Source organism: Lampetra fluviatilis, chromosome 13 (assembly GCF_964198595.1).
Source record: "Lampetra fluviatilis chromosome 13, kcLamFluv1.1, whole genome shotgun sequence".
NCBI classification, from domain to species: Eukaryota; Metazoa; Chordata; class Hyperoartia; order Petromyzontiformes; family Petromyzontidae; genus Lampetra; species Lampetra fluviatilis.
In genome coordinates this window covers 7,216,915-7,236,842 of record NC_136287.1, presented here as the reverse complement: position 1 = coordinate 7,236,842, position 19,928 = coordinate 7,216,915, and the positions used below count along the sequence as shown (strand labels likewise).

The 19,928-nt window shown below is 44.9% G+C and overlaps 2 protein-coding genes across 3 annotated transcripts; both read right to left on the bottom strand.

Annotated features, from left to right (window-relative positions):
* Nucleotides 1-1,792: 1,792 nt before the first annotated feature.
* Nucleotides 1,793-8,699, bottom strand: LOC144935321 (molybdopterin synthase catalytic subunit-like). Its single transcript, XM_078861880.1, has 4 exons — nt 8,579-8,699; nt 7,023-7,176; nt 6,481-6,604; nt 1,793-4,360 (listed from the first exon to the last, which is right to left on the bottom strand). The coding sequence occupies exons 1-4, from the start codon at nt 8,697-8,699 to the stop codon at nt 4,232-4,234; spliced, it is 528 nt and encodes a 175-aa protein (XP_078718006.1). The 3' UTR covers nt 1,793-4,231.
* A 594-nt stretch (nt 8,700-9,293) lies between these two features.
* MOCS2 (molybdenum cofactor synthesis 2) lies at nt 9,294-12,876 on the bottom strand. Of its 2 annotated transcripts, none has more exons than XM_078861882.1 (3): nt 12,796-12,876; nt 10,357-10,478; nt 9,294-9,420 (listed from the first exon to the last, which is right to left on the bottom strand). In XM_078861882.1, exons 1-3 carry the CDS (start codon nt 12,808-12,810, stop codon nt 9,294-9,296), a joined length of 264 nt encoding a protein of 87 aa, XP_078718008.1. In that variant the 5' UTR covers nt 12,811-12,876. The 2 variants fall into 2 exon arrangements, with proteins under 2 accessions (XP_078718008.1, XP_078718007.1); XM_078861881.1 differs by lacking the exon at nt 12,796-12,876 and adding an exon at nt 12,381-12,539 and having other exon boundaries at nt 10,357-10,480.
* Nucleotides 12,877-19,928: the final 7,052 nt, after the last annotated feature.

The window sequence follows — 19,928 nt, the reverse complement described above, 5'->3', positions numbered from 1 at the left end:
CCGAGCAACCCAACGTTCCTACCAGCTCCCTCCGCAGGAATGTGTTTGACATCAACCTCATAGAAGTGGGCTTGGACCAAGACAAGGGGCCACCCTAGACTAGCTGCCAGCAACTTGCGCCCCCTAGGCGAACCATGCAGTCGGTGCCCCCACTCCCAAATCCCAAGGGTAGATCTTGGCTGAGGTTTTTGGTAAACTGGGAAAAATTTTGCCCCTATTTTCCCTTTAATGTTTTCTTTTATTTAACAGAGGCATACTTGTTCGGTTTGTCCGTCCGTCCGTCCAACCAATATTCTCATAAATATACTAAAAATAATTATAATTCATATTCACTCTGTATGCGCATGGGAATTGAAATGGCATCTTCGTTATGTTTTGTATGTGTATATTTTTTTCCTCGAATTTGGCGCCCCACTTAATTTGACGCCCTAGGCGACCGCCTACTACCTCGCCTATATGGAGAGACCGCCCTTGACAAAGACCCGTCGTTAGAAGGGATTGTGCCCGATGGTCGAGAATAATGACAGAGTAGCAGCTGAGCGAGTGAACACGCCGGCGAGAGAACATCCACCGTGGAGATGGAGCGATGAAATCAGACCATGTGCAGGTACCGTTTGTCGTCTTACATCGCAGGACCGTGGGAGATTCGGCAGCGTGGGGAGGCCTTGATCAAGCATTGGATTGAAGAGGACCACAATGGCATTATTTAGGAACTGCTGAAGGTTTTTGCATGAGCAGAGGCTCTTTAGACGTTTCCGTGAGTATGGTTTTCCAGCCTGCACCGTCATTTGTGAAGTTGATGGGTTTCTCTCGTAATTGACATCGTTAATTGTTGGCTTGATCATGGCTGGTGACGACGAAGATGAATTGATCATGGCTGATGATTATGTATCATCACATTATCTTCCGAGCCGCACAAGACGGCCGCACGTCAAATTGTGCCTGTTTATCCATCGGGTAAGTCCCTAATAGCAACACAACCTGGCACTAAAATGTAGTTCTATATGGATCATCGTTACAAGAGTTATTGTCACTTTCCTCCCCGCTGCAGACAGACGGGACTAATGCATTAATGCCTTCCACCTTAGTTGGAAAGCGATACAAACCCCAGGAACCGCCCGCGAATCGCAATGAGTGGTGCACCTTCTTCTGGATAAAATGTGCTATTGCATCTGATGAACGCCTTATTGCAGGGGTGTCCAAACCTTTTGCAAAGAGGGCCACATTTGATAAAGTGAAGATGCCCGGGGGCCAATAGTTCCTTTTGACATTTTTTAAACCACAAAAGTTACGTGAAAATACACACTGTTATAAAACAATTTTCATTGTCACAATTACCTTTATTTTTCAAATGACAATGTAAGCAAATAAACTGTGACCAGCCCATCCCCACCCAGCCCCACCCCACCCAGCCCCACCTCACCCTCCCCACCCAGCCTCTCCCCACCCAGCCCCTCCCCACTCTCCCCTCTCCACCCAGCCCCACCCTCCCCACCCAGCCCCTCCCCATCCAGCCCCTCCCCACCCAGCCCCTCCCAGCCCATCCCCACCCTCCCCACCCAGCCCCTCCCCACCCAGCCCCTCCCTCCCCACCAAGCCCCTCCCTGCACGACGGACACAATAATCCCCTGTGGGCTGGTGTAACCAGGAGGTTCCTACCAGTATAACAACGCGCTCAGTATAAACACTGACCGCACGCTCATCACTCACAAAAAAGTGCCGTTCACACTCAGCATGTACCGTCAACACTTCGTCCATCAGTCATGTGAGCGGTGTGGGTGATCATTGGTGAGGTGAGTGATGGAAAATGTGGGGGTCTCCCCGACCCTCTGCTCATGATAATTCAGGGCGGTCCTGCTCTTTGGTTCTTTCGGTAAAGTCACGTAGGAATCAAATAAAACCAAAGATTATGGATCCCTGCAGTCACGAAAACTTCAAATATAGATTGGCCTTTATGCTGGTGAGCGAGCCTCGAGATAAATCTGCACGGCCACTCCCTGTTCACCTTGCGGTGAATGTGCGACACGGATGCCCTTTGATTCCTATACTATTTATTTAAAGAGCTTAGATCTCCGGTCTCGTCGACAGTATGTCGCGGTAAATTCTATTAGCGAGCAACTATGAAGGCCGCCACTGTGCACGAGGGGGTGGGCGACCAACCCCACACTCGACCACCTTTGTCACCCCAGTGCCGATGATTACGCACCGCACCAAGAACTCGCTTTCGGCTGAGTCAACTTCCTCCGCACGAAAAGACAAAAGGCCCAAAAGAACTCGGCCCCCACCACCTTCTCACCGCGAACGCAAACATTTTGTCCGATACTCGTCATCGTGGCCGGTGGGTTACCGGTTCATTGCCACGAGGGGGCACTACGAGCGGCGTCGGCCTCGATCTCACACACTGTGCAAGTCAGTCCTCCAAACGTTGACAGTGCCCCACGTAAGATGTGTATCTATCTGCTTGTGAGAGAATTGGTTTGAATTCTCATGACACTGTATACAGGCTAGAAAGCTGAAACTTAGCACAAACGCAATCAAATCTACGCTTATATAAATCCCAAAAATTTGAAAACAAATTAATTAGCCAAAAAAAACTTGGGATTGTTGTTACTTTTAGGATTTGAATTTAGGTCTACCACCAAGTGCTCTTTGCTGATGTCCAGTTAGACCATACAGTCCCATTTCCACCCCCCTCATGTTTCTAAAACGTAACTTTCCTATATATTTGGCATTTCAAAACTGTAAAAAGCACGTACGACCAGACAAAAATACCAAAATTGTCTATTCATGTACGTCTTCTAAAAAAAAAATCTAGCTTAAATGCCATCATGCGCTTCCTTTATTAAGTGCTGTGTAATGACACACTTATACGAAAAAATGTACCGAGTTTTTCGTAGAGAAGGGGCATGTAGTTTTAGCTAGAATTTTTCTTTCTTATACACACATTCTTAACCCATCATTAGCCATGTTCCCCTCTGCAATGTGAGTCAAGGTGTAGGCATCCTGGTTGCCATAGTTCCCATGTTACAAATAACCTTGCTGACCTGCATACCAGGCCATCACAAGGCTTCTGAACACTACCACGGGGGGCCTGCCATTAAATAGGGGCCCTCCAAGTTACTCATCGACTATTTCCCTCTGACCTCCGATCTGTCACATGAGTTTACCTCCTATGAGTGAAGCCCTCAGCTCCCCTAAATCACTTGGGCCATTCTCCCTCACTGGCCCCATCCTACAAGGTAACGCTCATTAACGCGAGAGTTCAACAAAGGCAAATATTTTCTGTTCACTGCCAAGAATGCTTCAGCTGCCTCTACAGGCATCTAGGGCAATGGCCTCAAATGAATGCACCAAGGACACTCATTGAACTTCTACCCTGATAACGATTCTCACCCTGAACTTGGGACTTACAAATTTGGCTTGGGCAGGTGGGTTCAATGTGACGTGAGCTTACATAAATATGTCCATGCTGGCCAGACATTGGGGACCGCAGCTTAATTGCTAAACCCACCCAATCAGCAGAGTTAAATAATAAAATGCTCTGCATCTGGTAGCCTTTTCGTTTGAACTTCAATGTAATAATCATCCAAGCAGGTCATGAGCTGGGACCACCCCACTTGCACAACCACAAGAAAAGTGGTGTTTTGTCATTGCCACTTGGAATTGAGATTTCCCATGCTGTGGGCCACAGAATTTAGCTGTCAGAGGCATTTAGATCTGCACACAGTGACCTCACCAAGCAATTGGTACGTGGCTGTACGAAGAGGGTAGGATGAGGGCATTACACTTTATCTTGCAATGAACCTCATGAAACAATGTTTATACCGTATACTCAACCGAACGCAAATAAACAATATTTTAAACACATACATTGTGCATAATTTATTATCTATATTGTACCTCCCACTCAGCACACCTCGGGATTAAGACAGCTTAACCCTTAAGACTCTGAGCAGCCAGGTTAGATATGACCACCAGATCAATTACACAATTGAGCCAACAATCAAGAAACAAATGCTGAGTTAGTAGTGTGTGTCTCATTCCATTTAGGCACTATATATAAATTCAAGTTGCATTATACTGCTGGTGTAATCTATCTTGCATCCTTACCAAGTAATCTCCAGTGAGGCCAGGAAAATGTCCAACTGTTAATAACTAAAAACGCAATTATTATTACTGTATATTTAAAATGAACTTAGAATCACGATCATGTTAATACTGCGTTATGAGTTCACGAGGACGTGTCAACTGCATCTTCAGAGTCTCGTACATTCGTGCCGCATTCGTGTTTTCCCTGTTTTTCGGTCCAAGTGCATTCCTTATTCTCCCTCCAGGAGTACTCGTTGGTGTCATACACCTCCTGCAGATCCAAACACAACACCTTGTAAATCCACACGCAGAATTGCCCCTTAAATCGACAGAGTGGTAAACTTTAACTCTTCTAGATTTGAAGCTTTCGTGACTGCAAGGATTCATACCCTTAGGTTTTTTCGGTAAAGTCACGTAGGTAAAAAATAAAATTAAAAATTAATAAAAGTAACAATAGAAATAAAATAAAATAATAAATCACGACGTTTCGGAGACAACACAAGTCTCCGTCATCAGGTGGGACCGTCACAGCTAACTTGATGCAGTAATTTTCGCTGTGACGGTCCCACCTGATGACGGAGACTTGTGTTGCCTCCGAAACGTCGTGATTTATTATTTTATTTCTATTATTACTTTTATTAATTTTTTATTTTATTTTTACCTACGTGACTTTACCCAAAAAACCTAAGAGTATTTAACTCTTCTCACGCAAACTGCCAAGGGTTCCAAAAGCTTGACATCATAAGCTTGAGTAGAACATTGAAACTTTTAAAAATCAAATACAAATGACTGCATGTTTAGAGTTCGATTTAAAGCTTTCGTGACTGCCGGGATTCATCTTCTTGGTTCTTTCGGTAAAGTCACGTAGAATTGAAATAATAAAATAATAAAAATAAAACATAATAAAATAATTCTCACGACGTTTCGGCCACAACGCAAGTAGCTGTCCTCAGGTGGAGAACAGGTCTGTCGAGGAGACTCTGTCTCTTCGACATACCTGTTCTCCTCGACAGACCTATTCTCCACCTGAGGACGGCTACTTGCGTTGTGGCCGAAACGTCGTGAGAATTATTTGATTATGTTTTATTTTTATTATTTTATTATTTTCCTTCTACGTGACTTTACCGAAAGAACCGAGAAGATGCATGTTTACAGTTTTTACTCAAGGCAAATCTTTATCCAGTAAATCTATTCACAAATTTTGTGAAAGCTTTTATTATTTGAATAGCACATCATCATTAAGTACAAATGATCTCATATTTGTTGAGGTTGTATTGCTAAGTGGCAATGAAGTGAACACGCAAAAGTATTGTAATACTCAGGAAAAATCACTGTTTGATAGATGTATGGGGAGCAATCATCAACAGCTTCTTCATCAGTTGGGTTACACAAATAAGAAGAAAATACTAGGCCCAGTCGGCCTAGGGGAGACCCAGGACCAGGTCAGATATTCGTCATCATTTTAACCGTAGCCAGGAATAAAACTCATATCGCCAGGATCATAGCACAATCGATCGTTTTTATTTATTTTAGATTGTCCTTTTAGCAATAAAATCGCCTCAAAGCGCCGCGACAGATATTTTATAAATTAAGGAATAGTAATTAAAATAATAGTGTACAAAACTACTTTAAAATAAACAGTTAACATAATGCAATCACTTGTCACTAAAAATTTATATTTTATAATCCTACGATAAAAAACAGGAACAGCAACATCTGACGGTGCTGTACAATAAGATCACAATGAATAAACAAATACAGATAGTCCCCAACTAACGATGGTCTGACTTACGATATATCGATCTTACGATGGCGATAGCGATTTGACAAAATTGTAAAATATTTTACAGTTCGCACGGCAGGCAAACGCAGCAGCGTACGAGGTACGATACTGTACGTTGGGATGCTGCCGGAATGTACGCATCTCCCGCCTTGTGTGGTGATGCCTCTCACTCTCACCAGCGGTCGACAGAGTTAAGTTGTCACGGTGTTAGCGCGTGTATTTTTTTCTGTTTTATGTTTTTCAAAGCCCAATTTTAGTGAAAAAGCATGTATTGTAATTAATAAATACATACAGTATATAGTTTATACAGTACGGTACTGTAAATTGCTCTGTTTTGCTAAATTATCACCATTCTTTAAGACTCCTGGGTAGGCTAGGCCATTTTCGACTCACGATATTTTCGACTTACGATGGGGTCGTCGTAACGCATCTCCATCGTAAGTCAGGGACTACCTGTACATAATACAGTGTGCTTACCACTACAGCATTCGTCCACCGATGATTGAGTAACTCATAATTGACCTCACAGGTCTGCAGCCTAATGTTCACAGCGACTCAACGGAGAGACAGCAGATTGGTTTCATTCTGAGAGAACAGCTCCCACTCACCTTCTTCCATATGGGTACTGTGGCCTTGAGGCTGTCGATGCAGTAGCTGACGGCATCGAGAGAGTCTCGGCGATGCGGGGATGACACGGCGATTACCACGCTCGCTTCCTCCACCGGCACCACACTGCACAAAACCAAATGTATGCCTGTTGAACTTATGTTGCGCCGTACATAGCCAAATGTCCTATGTACGGCAATGCAGACTGTCAGTCAAAGTGCTGTTAAGTGGGCACCGATTAAGAAAGGCACAGCGGCACACGCCGGGGTGGTGTAGCCGGACCCAGGCCTACCTACCTTTAACGCGCAAGTTTAGATGCTCGCACACTGTACTAGGCTACTCATTTAAGGCAGAGTAGAGCTAGGAGAGGCCCAGGACAAGTTCTGATACCGCTTACCATTTCTGTTGGCCATTGCGCCAACGCTCCCCACCACGTACATGCGTGAGAGCGTCTTGAGATGCTTTTGCATTTAGACACAACACGAATGTGCATTGTTGTTGACGTTGATAGAAAAACAACGGGTGATTGGTTGCGCTTGCGAACCCGAGCCGGTGAGCCACTGCGATGTGCTCCAACGCAGGCCACTGGCGGCGCATCGCTGCGCACACCTTGCGCATCTCCGCAATCGCCATGGACTCGTAGGCCTCGTACTCCAGCCGCACCACTCTCCTCGCCTCGAAGCTGTCGCGTGTCATGCCTGCATTCATCACAGCGTCCCCGACCCCGTTTATCGCAACGGCAACGGCAGGCAGGCGTCAATAAGCGCATGCGAGTGACACATTTGAGAATGAAGCACATGAAGGAACAAACGAACGAGGTGTCTAGTTCTCCAATGGGTTTTCCGTGTTGTACCGTGCAGTTGTTTGGCATGATGTCCGACGTATTTCTCCACGTGCTGGGAGCTTCTTCAGGAGCTGAATTGGAACCTCATGCGCAACAAAACCAGGCACAAGCCGAAAACCCATCGGAGAGCTACACAGCGCAACCGGGAAGACCCACGCAGACGCGAGACGCCTTGCTTCATTTCCAAAATAAAATGTTTTGAGGCTGTTTGCCAGAATGGCACTTTTGGACAAATGTTTCACAGCAGCAGCACTGGTGAATAGAGGCCTTTTCAAGTGACTCTCAAAATACTTCTTAGACATCACCTTCCAGAGCCCTTCTCCGGCACAGGGTGCTGCACTGCAAGCTGTGAGTTTGAAATGGAAATTTGTTTGGCGTGTGACACGACTACGATGATGATAGTACAATGAAACATGCGAATTTGGGGAAAAAGAGTAAAGTGCAAAACTGTACAGAATAATAACGTGTCGTATCTGTGGATACGCACAGTCTGCCAAGACAGCAAACTCGTATTGTGTACTGATTTGTAGCCATATGAACATTGACCCCCCCCCCCCATTGTTATTCATTGTCACAATTTTGGGTTGCAATTTTATTCAATTATATTTTGTTTTTATCATCTATTTTTTTATTTTTACAAATAAAAATTCTGTCTCGCTTGTAAGTCTGTGAGCTCCGGTCATGTATAATGCCACATTTACATATAATTTGCATGAAATTGTAAATAATAATTAATGTTCATTCACACGATTCGATGTGTGGACATATCGTGGGAGCGAGAATGTCTACTGATCGTGATCACGGCATTATGTCACAAGACGAATCTGTTCCAGCCTCTCTCAGAGCAGTGCATTACCCCATGCTAGAGAATGACCCATACAAGGAGATAACATACCTACTTCTGAGATCCCATTAAGAGACTGCTTTCTACACAGTAGGGAGTGATACTTTCCAAACCGCCATACTACACAGATAAATGTTTGTCACATGACAGTCAAACTGACAGTTTTAATCCTCCAGAGCTGAAATGTATACAACATATGATGTTGGAGTTTATTTGTGCAGAGATTGGTCACTGGCCCAAGACCATCTACTCTCTACACAAGAGAACCCGGTTTAATCACAGGCAGCTGCCTGGAGTCGAGCCCAGGATCTCAACAGTGCCAGCTCCACACTTTTGAGCCACATGGCTACCTCGGCATGCCTATAGACTTGTGTCACTGTAAGTGCTGCCTGCTGCAGCGTGTCCGACTTGCCGATGAAGAGGGACACGGCCCCACAGCACGGGGCGGTAACGGCCGCCACTGCCTCCTCCACGCTCAGCTTGTGATGCGACAGTGTCACCACATCCCTCTGACGGTTTGCAGCATCCACCATGGCCTGCGCGCAAACACCGTACCTGTCAGACACTGTCGGTGTAGCAACTGCAGTTCACAACTGTAATATCCTTAACAACTGCATAGGTTGACGCAGTTGTGCTGTTTGGCCCTCCGATGTGTTTTCGGGTTGTGCTGAGAATTTATCGGCCAGATATGCGACGTTTTGCTCCACGTGCTGGGAGATTCAGGAGCTGAGGAGGCTAATACAGCGTTGTTGTGGAGAATTATGGGGGAAAGCATATTTAAACTGAACTCTGTTCTCTCTAAATAAAATGATTTTGTCCATTCGCCTCTTAGCTTGAAAATATTAGCGTGGAGAGTAAATAGACCGATGTACAAAAAATATTGTTTTATACGTGAAGACATATATGAACAATTTTAGAATGTTAGGAGTTGATATTTTCAAGTGTATAAACACATCTGGAGGATGCGCTCTGAGAAAATGGATCGATGAAATGAGTTTGTGTGCAGGTGCTCGGTGGATTATTACCACACAGGATAGTGAGAGGTGGTGGTGGTGGCTTGGGGGAGCGGATTGACCACGGCTGATAATGATGATGATGTCTGTATCGTTATCGCTGCTCACCTGCCGCTAGCCGCCGCTCAGCGGGGGCACGAGAGCCACCTCCTGGCCTGGCTCAAGAAGAAGCTCTTCGTCACCCAAGGAGACGTACTGCTCCCCAACGGCGAGGACCAGGTTCTGCTCAATCACTCGAAGGCTGCGGGCAAAGTATGGACATGGCAACAAGAAAATGTGAATCTCTGACAACGGCCTGCCATCATTGACTGCTGGTCACTTGATTCCTCATGCCTTACTGAGAGTAAACATTCCTATTGTTTTATTGGGTCTTGGTTGCGGTCGTTAGGACATTTTAAAAAATGTGTTATTCTTATTAGGCCCCATGGTGTAAAGTTCAGTCTCCAACCTTTATCCACGATATCTCTCTGGCCTTTATATGTATGTGCTATGAACAAGGACGATTGCCTGAAACGTCACCTCTAATATATGTTTCCTTTAAATTCAGTGTTATTGTTTCCTGTGGTGAACCCACTTCTCATGGTGAAGGTGTAGAATGAGTATCATCAACCCATCACAACTGAATAATTATTCAGGCCCGTCAACACTGCACCACCTGTGAAAAATAAAAGTGTAGTGTTCCCAGTAGTTTCCTGTTTACATGTTTTAAACATAAATATACATGTTGCAAACTGGTTTGTGACAATGTAATGTTCCATTGACTTCTGACGTGAAGTGCATCTAAATTAAGATGATCAAATCATGCCACAACGATGTAGATTAACCACAGATTAATTCAACTAAATCAGATCGAATAATTTGATGTTTGCTGATAAAAACAGAGGTCTGGTAAAACATCTCACTAGGAACCAGGTCAGATGGCGGTCCGTGGCTGATGTAATGATCACGATGACAAGCGCGTCTGAGTGGACGTCCACCAATGAGGTGGGGTGATTACATTGGCTTGTGCGGAGATGTGAGGTGGATTATTAAATCGCAGGATCGTGAGAGATGAGATGTCGATGGCTTTGGGAGGCCTTCATCCGGCAGCGGATTAATCATGGCTAATGAGGATGATATTTTAATACAATTTTAAAATACTGGAAACATCTAAATGAGCCAAAGGGCCTCTTTGAACCTTGGATGGTGAGACACGATCTCCAGCCAGAGCTGCTGGGACGTGAGCTGCCTCGGCACAGTGAGGACCTCCCTCCTCGTCTCTGCCAGCTCGGCGCTCTTCGCAAAGTACAGCACCGTGATCTGGCCAGGGGTGGACACAGACGAACATTCACTGCCACCGCAGGGTCCCAATATCGCCGCCATCATCAGATGCTGCTGCTGTGTATGCTGATCGTGCCTCGTCATATGGAGTTTGTTTCTGTTTCTCCCATGTCCCTGTCTCTCCCATGTCCCTGTCTCTCCCATGTCCCTGTCTCTCCCATGTCCCTGTCTCTCCCATGTCCCTGTCTCTCCCATGTCCCTGTCTCTCCCATGTCCCTGTTTCTCCCATGTCCCTGTTTCTCCCATGTCCCTGTCTCTCCCATGTCCCTGTCTCTCCCATGTCCCTGTCTCTCCCATGTCCCTGTTTCTCCCATGTCCCTGTCTCTCCCATGTCCCTGTCTCTCCCATGTCCCTGTCTCTCCCATGTCCCTGTCTCTCCCATGTCCCTGTCTCTCCCATGTCCCTGTCTCTCCCATGTCCCTGTCTCTCCCATGTCCCTGTTTCTCCCATGTCCCTGTTTCTCCCATGTCCCTGTCTCTCCCATGTCCCTGTCTCTCCCATGTCCCTGTCTCTCCCATGTCCCTGTCTCTCCCATGTCCCTGTTTCTCCCATGTCCCTGTTTCTCCCATGTCCCTGTCTCTCCCATGTCCCTGTCTCTCCCATGTCCCTGTCTCTCCCATGTCCCTGTCTCTCCCATGTCCCTGTCTGTCCCATGTCCCTGTTTCTCCCATGTCCCTGTCTCTCCCATGTCCCTGTCTCTCCCATGTCCCTGTTTCTCCCATGTCCCTGTCTCTCCCATGTCCCTGTCTCTACCATGTCCCTGTTTCTCCCATGTCCCTGTCTCTCCCATGTCCCTGTTTCTCCCATGTCCCTGTCTCTCCCATGTCCCTGTCTCTCCCATGTCCCTGTCTCTCCCATGTCCCTGTCTGTCCCATGTCCCTGTTTCTCCCATGTCCCTGTCTCTCCCATGTCCCTGTCTCTCCCATGTCCCTGTTTCTCCCATGTCCCTGTCTCTCCCATGTCCCTGTCTCTCCCATGTCCCTGTTTCTCCCATGTCCCTGTCTCTCCCATGTCCCTGTTTCTCCCATGTCCCTGTCTCTCCCATGTCCCTGTCTCTCCCATGTCCCTGTCTCTCCCATGTCCCTGTCTCCAGCTTTCACTTTCTGCGCTCTGCTTTTGTACGTGCATGTCTAAATGACTATCGCAGTGTGCGTCCTGTATGTTGTTGAACTTCTTTCGCGCCGTACGTAGCCAACCGTCCTAATAATGGGAGATGCGTAGCCAACCCTGTATCTGCGTCTCCACGTCTCTCTAAGGTACATGTATTTCCGTGTCTAAAGCACTATGCCCGTCTCTCCCAATGTCTCCCAGTGCCACTCTCCGTGCCTTTAGGGCCCCCACCACTCCAACCTTGTCCGGAGTGCGCAGCGCAACACGGTGAGCCCGGCGACCCGAGTTCGATTCCTGCTCACGGCCAACACCAAGTGACGATGCACGGAATGGGTCCTGGGCCTCCCCTAGGTCGACTCGGCCTCAAATGAGTACCTGGCTCGGTGTTGTAAACAATGACACTGGTGAGAGGCGTGGTTGCTGGCCACCCACCCCCTGGTGTGCCGTGCAGGCCTTCATTGTTGCTCGCTAACAGCACTTGCCCCTACAGTCTGTTGAAGGCTATATAACCTTGGCCAAAAAGTGCCATGCTAGGTGCACTTTGAGGCCACGTGAAGTGTCGAAGAGTCCGCTGGCAGGTGACGGGACAGACCCATGTGCCATGGGAAGACGGAGATGCCTGTGGCAGATTGCACCAACTTTGCCTCCCCCAATGTGCCAACCCTCTGCGCTCCGCTCCTTACTGTGAGCGTCGCCCCTCTGTCCCCCGCTATTGTTGGAGGGCGACTGCCTCCAACTCCCCCCCGCAGCATCCCACACAAACCTCCTCCTCCTCCTCCAGGGGTCGATCTTGACACCGCTGGTACCAGTCATCGGCAAGTCCAATCTGCTCCACGGAATCATTCTGTATACCCCACATCAGCCCGTCTCTTCTCCAGCCCGTGCCGCGCCCGTTTCGTCGCGTAAAGTAGAGCAATGAGTGTGGGCTACATGACCCAGCCAGCGCAGCCTTGCCGGCTGGAGTAGCTCACTGACGGAACTGTGTCCAGCTCCTCGCACAATCCAGCCTGGTGGAACCCAGGGATGGATCGCAGGCAGGGCCAGCCTGAAATGTGTCAAACCGGCGCAAAATGTTCCTTTGGAGGGCTGCACGTTTCGCGAGCATAGAGAAGGGAGGGCCATAGCCGTGGCCGTGACGAACCCGGTGCTTTTGTACGAGCAGGTAACTCACAACTCACACACTGACCTGCACCGCAGTCATTCACGTGGATATCCGGACCGCCGTGTTCACCCGACAACACGTGGCATGTCACTTCCACTTCCCACGCACCACGTGACCACAATTGCCTCTGTCTACCACAGGGGCCCCTCTGAGTTCTCGTCACATCCCAAAGAACGATCGAGTGCACATGGAACTTTTTGGGCCAACGTTGGGCAAACCGCATGTCAACTTTGGCGCAACGTTGCGTGTTTACTGGGAATGTGTTTCGTGAAAACGCAGAGCGTATTGCATTCACTGCCCACGGGGGCTTCAGACCAACGATTGGGTTTAGCTTGCTGGCCCGTGCAATGATCACATTGTACCAGCAGGTGGTAGCTTAGACCGACTAATGTTGCTTATGAACAAAATATCTCCAATACACAACTACGGTAATGTCTTCATCATGGGACCTCCTTTGCCAGTACCAAAATATGAGAATAGGTTTTCCCCTTTTTTTCTGGTAACAGGTCCCATGATGTAGCTGCTCACCCCGAGCTCTCATTACTCTGATAGTGCTTGCCTTTGTGATGTACGCCTTTTGGCGTCTTCTGGTCTAACACCGTTTTAAGACTAGGCTCAAAAGAAAGCTGCCTCTGGCGTGGACCAATCAGTTTCAGAGTACGTTTTTTGTTTGCATTCTAACCACAAGTATATGTGCTTAATGCACACACGAATCCTTGTAAAAGGTTTCAGTTTGGTGTATTAACATCCTAACACCTGCTTTGTTGCGAGAGAAAAAAGGGAAAACCTATTCTCATACGGTAATGTCTATCTGACTGTTCTGGCCAATGAAAGGTAAAAAATATAAAAACAAAATAGAGGCCTGCAACAGTTTTCAAGGCTGTACGTGCAGGCTGCGTGCCATAGCCTGAGATTGCTCAGAGCACCAGCAAGAGATTGTTATTGTCCAAACGCAGTTTCCATCCAACGTTCATGATTGTTTGAAGTTTGTTTTGTTTAACCAGGAGGTGAGAAATCAAGAGACCAGTAGTCTCATTTGTAAGAGTGACCTGGGTCACCAAATTACAAAACTAAATAAAGTAGCAGCAATGGAGAAAATAGAAAAAAGAGCATTCGCAAATATTGCACTAATATAAATCATTGTTAAATAATACATTCCCTGTAGTATAAATCGGTTCAGGTAGATACATTTCTGACTGATCCTAGTACAGTTAGAATTAAGTTGCAGAAACGTGAACGCGCTACAGGGTGACTATTGTACTAATCTATGAACAGTTATGGATATATGTTATGTTGACAGTATATTTTTCTGACCATGATCTATCCCCTGCTGAATGAAGACCTCCCCAAGCTGACACCATCCCTGACGGTCTTGTGATGCAACACTCCATCTGGCACCTGCACATGAGCTCATCTGATTTCCCAATGTTTATGGTGGTGATCCTCCCAGGCATGTATCGTTCTTTGGCTGCTACTCCGTTGTCAATCTTAACCATTCGCTATCATCCGTTCTGGTAATGTGTCCTGTACAAGTTCGTTTTTGTTTTCTAGCTTTTGTTTAGTCTCTCATCTAAGTGTTCCTCTTTCTTTCTCAATGTAATTCCAAGCATGCATCTCTCCACACTTTTGGTAAATTTCCTTTGTCAGTTTCCATTTTGGTGATCCACATGTCATAGAAGGTAATATGCAATTCAAGAGGCCTTGTGATGCGAATCCATCCTGAATAAACTACTGACACAAGAAACAATGCATTCAGTCGAATATGGGGGTCACAGCAGAGAAGCTGTTGTCCCAGTTCTGTAATGTTGGCTTCAAAATAAAATGTGACACAAAATGTTGTGTGGCTTGAAAATAAAATGTGACACGAAATATTTTCAGCTTGAACTTAAAAAAAAAAAATGCAACTGATCCTGTGACCTTGGTTACTCAACAGATCGGAGTTACTTTGAAGATGTGTCAGTGGCTTACCACAACCGTGGTATATGTGTGTTTTCACAAACAGTGCAGACGCCAAACACCAGTCATGTGAATGGCAGAAATAAAACCCCAAAGGCGAGATTACGCATTTGTCTGTGGTTGCGTGACCTGGACAACAATGCCAATTATTCCCCGTACGAATAGATTAATGTAAAATTAAAAGTACAGCGATGAGCACGAGAAATGTGGTCAAAGCCACAAAATGTGTACACACTTTATAGACGTTGATAGGTTTCGTGGGAAAGTTGTCAGTGCTTTGTGATCTTTGAGAGATTTCGTGAAAAAGCACTTGGGACAATAAGCATTTTAAGGCCAAATTTTCCTCGTAGCAAATAAAAATGAAGTATGTGAAATTGAGATTTCATTGGTGCATGCAAAACAATTTTGCTTTGTGAAAGTAAAGAACCTGATCAACATTTATGCAAAAAGCGCTGTCGTATGCTTAGCACGTTTTTCATATGGGTTACGAACCACAAAAAAATGAGCAAACACACTGAATGAGAGTGGAGCATGAGTCGTCTGCATGAAAATGAAAACAAAGCCGAATCCTGAGCACAATCAAAGAATGTATTCGTTACAAACGAATATCACATCGATATGGAAATTACCTTAAAAACGCTGGATTTTTTGTACACGCTTGCTTAAAGTAAGCGAGACAAATGAGATCGGGTTACATTACAGAGCCAGTCTATATTCTTGTCTTTAGACTAAATAAGTTGGTGGAGCTGGGTGTGAGTTCTTTATGGAAAAAAATATAAAATTGGACACCCACGGCACCCTCCCTGGGCACGTGCTATACCTGGCTATCAAGCTTCGTTTTCGGGAGATGTCATTCCCAAGGTGCACTCGAGAGAATGGGGGAGATGGTGAAAGTGAGAGTCGAGAAAATGAGGAGACTCCTTACCTCAACTCAAGGCGAGTACACTCATGGGACCTAATTACCGAGACCCGCATTGAGCGCCGCCACCCCCTGTAAAGCCACACGGCACAAGCGCGTACATTCTCATACACGCAATGCATTGTTAGTATTACTGTACTACCATTAACAACCGTCTATAAGGCATACCAGATATTATTCCTTATATATGTGATCTCAAATGTATGTATATATGTTTAACTTCTTTCCCACCATATGTAGCCAGCCGCGCTAATCAGTGTAATAATATAAAGCATATGGCCTGCAGCACGGCCTCATACATTGAAATGCATCATTGTAGTTGTTGTTAAGCCAAAGTTAGCCACAACGTGCGTTTAGAGTATTTGGCTGCTATACACTTCCACGTGACAAGCCACTTCGTTGAGCTATCATTTGTGGCCAGGTCGCTTCTGAAAAAGAGCTATATAGGTCAGTGGGCCTTACCTGGAAAAATAAAAAAAAGTTGAGTTTAGTTTCACCTTTCAGCATTACCGCAGCCTTTCCTTCAAACTATTATCAGTGTTTTAACATTTCTAACATCCATAGGTACATTGCTGTATCCCAAATCTTCACTCGCTTCCATTCAGGGCCCTATATGTAAGTATGTTCAATGTATTTCGCACGGCACGTAGACATCCATGTTAAGCGGAGGCGCGGATACTGTGTATACTATCATACAGCACCGACCACTTTCCTCACTTAGCAAGACTATTCAAGAATGCCTTTCATTAATCCTCAACATTACGTCAAGAAAAGTCGCCAAAAAACGTTACGATCTTCATTTTTCTGTCAGAGACTATGAACAAAAAAACCGACCTGCCATTACTCATGGAAGAACATGTTTCTAAGACATGCATGCCCCCCATGCGATTTGAATTGTCACGTTTCGTGGACACGGTTTGATTTAATAATAGTTACTAAACACAACATTATAATAAAGGTGTCAGTTTTGTACCAGTTTAAAAGAGTAAAAACCTACTACAACATTATGGTTACTGAAGCACCACTAGTGGCTTCCGGGGTCTCCTAACATAATTGCAATACGTCCAACTTGTGTCAATACAAAACGATCCATTCTCACAATCCAAATTCATCGAATGTATCGTAACTATAAGCATCAATTTTAATCAGTTAATTGATGCATCGTTATATGCCTAACGTGATGTATATATGTATAGTGATGTTCATAATCATCATCAGCCATGATCTGTCCATTGCTGGATGGAGGCCTTCTCAAGTAGTAAAGTTCAATTGATGGACCTTAATAATAGTGGCGTAATATCAGTGTGAGTCCTTCCAGCCTTTTCAAAATCTTAATGCTGAAAGTCTTCCAAAGGAATGCACTTCTCCCGTGATGTTCTAATAGCACAACGGTTACTTCACATTTGGTGTGCATTGTTGAGTAGTAATTTTAGTCTCATTGGCATCACACATTCTGTCTGAGAGCAACAACAACCTCGTGCCAGGCTAACGTCCCCTTGGCCACCTCGCAACACAAACCCCACGCCGCAGTGGGGCTGATTGGTGAAGGAGACCAGGGTAGGTGACCTGGCTGGGAATCGAACTCAGGTCACCAGGTTCAAAGAGCATTGCCCTGACCGCTTTGTCACCACTGCATTAGACCGTAGTGCATGCGGAATGCATTGCTTTGCTGCGCGTTGGCCTAGAAAAACCCATACATTCTTAGTTTGGTGGTCCCCGCAGGCATCCATACATTTTCTGACAAAATCTTTAAATTGGCATTTGCAATTACAACGTGGTCATCATTTTTATAGAACAGTGTCATGGGACCTTTTTATAAATTTGGTAGTGTTATATTTGTTCAGTGTATAAATAGATACAATTATGTTACGTGTATTTTGATGGCTCAGATGTTCGCGAGTATTGTGTGTGCACTAATGCACGCTCCATGTTTGCCGCTCAATTGTCATCTAAAGTTTATACAAATCTGAAGCCTGCACACTGTAGATGATGCACACTGACAAGAGTGGGAAACACGATGGCTCTCACCACAAGTTACTAAATTACTCAATCGGCATTACACGAGACATTACACGAAACAATCATTGCGCTTTCCTGTGAAAACTTTCCAAGGACCTTCCTGAAAATGAGACGTGAGACACAGTGAAGCTTTTCTTGTCATTGTGCATAGTAGTCAATAGTTTATTAAAATGATTTGTAGCTATCCATTGCCATTCTGCGAAAGAAGTTCAACATACATACATTTCAGCTGTCAAGTGTATTTGTGCCTCTTAAGAGATATTTAAACGGCCCAGCAAAATTTACACTGAACAAATTTTCCCAATACACACAGAAAATGTACAGGATAAATTGCATTGAATGGTACTCGTATACAGGATACAGACACGAAACGACATTGTAAAATAAAAACATTGCTTATTTCTCAAATTTAAGCAAGCAATTCAACTAACAGAAAGCAGATGTACTGTTGTATAAAATTTCAAACAAATTGTGAATGCAATGTGATCTACAGTACATTAATGAAACTGAACATGAATCCCAATTTATACTCTTTGGTTCTTTCGGTAAAGTCACGTAGTTATAAAATAAAATAAATCACGACGTTTCGGGCGCATGGCCTGCTGCCCGAAACGTCGTGATTTATTTTATTTTATACCTACGTGACTTTACCGAAATAACCACAGAGTATGGATTCCTGCAGTCACGAGAGCTTCAAATCAAGATTGAATCCCAATTTAGTTGGGTTTCTCGGAGCTGCAACCAATTGGGTCACATTTTGCTCCAGTTACTAAGATTCTGTACCTTTGAGTAGGATCGCCATGTATCCATACGCAAGGATGATGGGACGCAGTAGAAGAAAGACATGTTTTTTCCACACAATGCGCTGGCCACCGCTGTCTGCAAGCCCAGCTATTTAGAGCTTGAAATGGTTTATGCCGCAATTATAACCAAACCTAAATGACTTGGTGACATGCCACGGTCTCCCAACCACTCTGACTAATAGTCTTGAACAGAAACATATGGTCATTTCCATCCCTAAACAAGCATTATTAAACCAACTCCGTTGCTGAAATGGCAGCAAAGTACTTGTTGTTTCCTGGGCGTGGATATCTGCATGGCAAGAATTCAGAGCGGTAGCATTGCAACTTGGCAATTCCACCTTGGCACAGAAGTGGCTTGCAAAATGGGACAGACGTCAATTAATTGGAGGACACGCATTAAAACCTTGTGTTGTGGGAGTGCCACCCACCAAACCAAATCTCAAGATCTGTACCCATCACTGTGGGTAAGCTTAACTAAAGGCAAATTACACCAAAGATGCATCACTGGCAAAGGCCCAGGTCGGCCTCTGTTGTACTTGCCAAGCATCAAGAATTTGAATAACATGAAAACGAGAACGTGACATTTCAGTGGTCGGTACCTTCATTGCTCGACTTCAATTTAATCAGCCAAGGAAGTCAAGGGCTGGGACCACCCTTCTTCCATCGCCACAACAAAGGTGGTGTCATGTCTCGACCACTCTGAACCAAGATTTTCCTTGCTGGGGGCGAGTATTTATCCATCAGAGGCGTTTCCATCTGCAGACGTTCAGTGACCTCATCAAGGACTTAATGCGTTGTAGTTGGAGAAAGATTGGGTTAATGTTTTCCACTGTTATAAAGTTTCAAATTGTATACACACAAAGCCGCATTCACAAACATTTTTTCAGATATTAAATGTGAAATTTTGTTGCGTAGTTTTTAAAAGTATATATCAAAATGGCACAACATTACATGTTTTGTCGGTGCTGTACTACATTTGGAAAGTAAAATATAAATACAATACTTTTGTCCAAATATAACAAAAAAAATTGTAAGCATAATTTCAAATTAAGCATCGGCATCTTCAGACATCAAACCCATTCCATCAGCACATTTGTTAAGTGAACAACATAGTTAATCATGCAAATACATATATTTTAAACTTACAAAAACCCCTAAAAGCTACATCAGTAAAACACAAGTGGAAATGAGTTTGGTGACTTACTGAACTCCATTGTCTGATGATGTTTAAGTGATAAATGGCAATCAAACAAAGTGCTTTTAACCCTCATCAGACACACAGACATTTGATTCCGGGTAATCTATCTGCACACCTGTGCATGCCTGATTAGCATCGGTGACATTTACCAGAACATTTGTAATATTAAAAAGGAGACAAAAATACAATACCTGTAAAAAGAAACTGCCCAATGAATTCATTTTGGTCATTTGGTTTAGCTCTGCAGTCATAATTGTGTTAT

Coding starts and splice junctions, on each gene's coding strand:
- LOC144935321 (XM_078861880.1), bottom strand. CDS start 8,699: ATGGTGGATGCTGCAAACCGTCAGAGGGATGTGGTGACACTGTCGCAT. Junction 7,177..8,578: donor GGCCGTGTCCCTCTTCATCG/GCAAGTCGGACA, acceptor TGATGAATGCAG/GCATGACACGCGACAGCTTC. Junction 4,361..6,480: donor CAGTACCCATATGGAAGAAG/GTGAGTGGGAGC, acceptor TTGGATCTGCAG/GAGGTGTATGACACCAACGA.
- MOCS2 (XM_078861881.1), bottom strand. CDS start 12,468: ATGTGGGGTATACAGAATGATTCCGTGGAGCAGATTGGACTTGCCGAT. Junction 10,481..12,380: donor AGATCGACCCCTGGAGGAGG/AGGAGGAGGTTT, acceptor CCACCCCTGGCC/AGATCACGGTGCTGTACTTT. Junction 9,421..10,356: donor ATCGTGTCTCACCATCCAAG/GTTCAAAGAGGC, acceptor CTTTGCCCGCAG/CCTTCGAGTGATTGAGCAGA.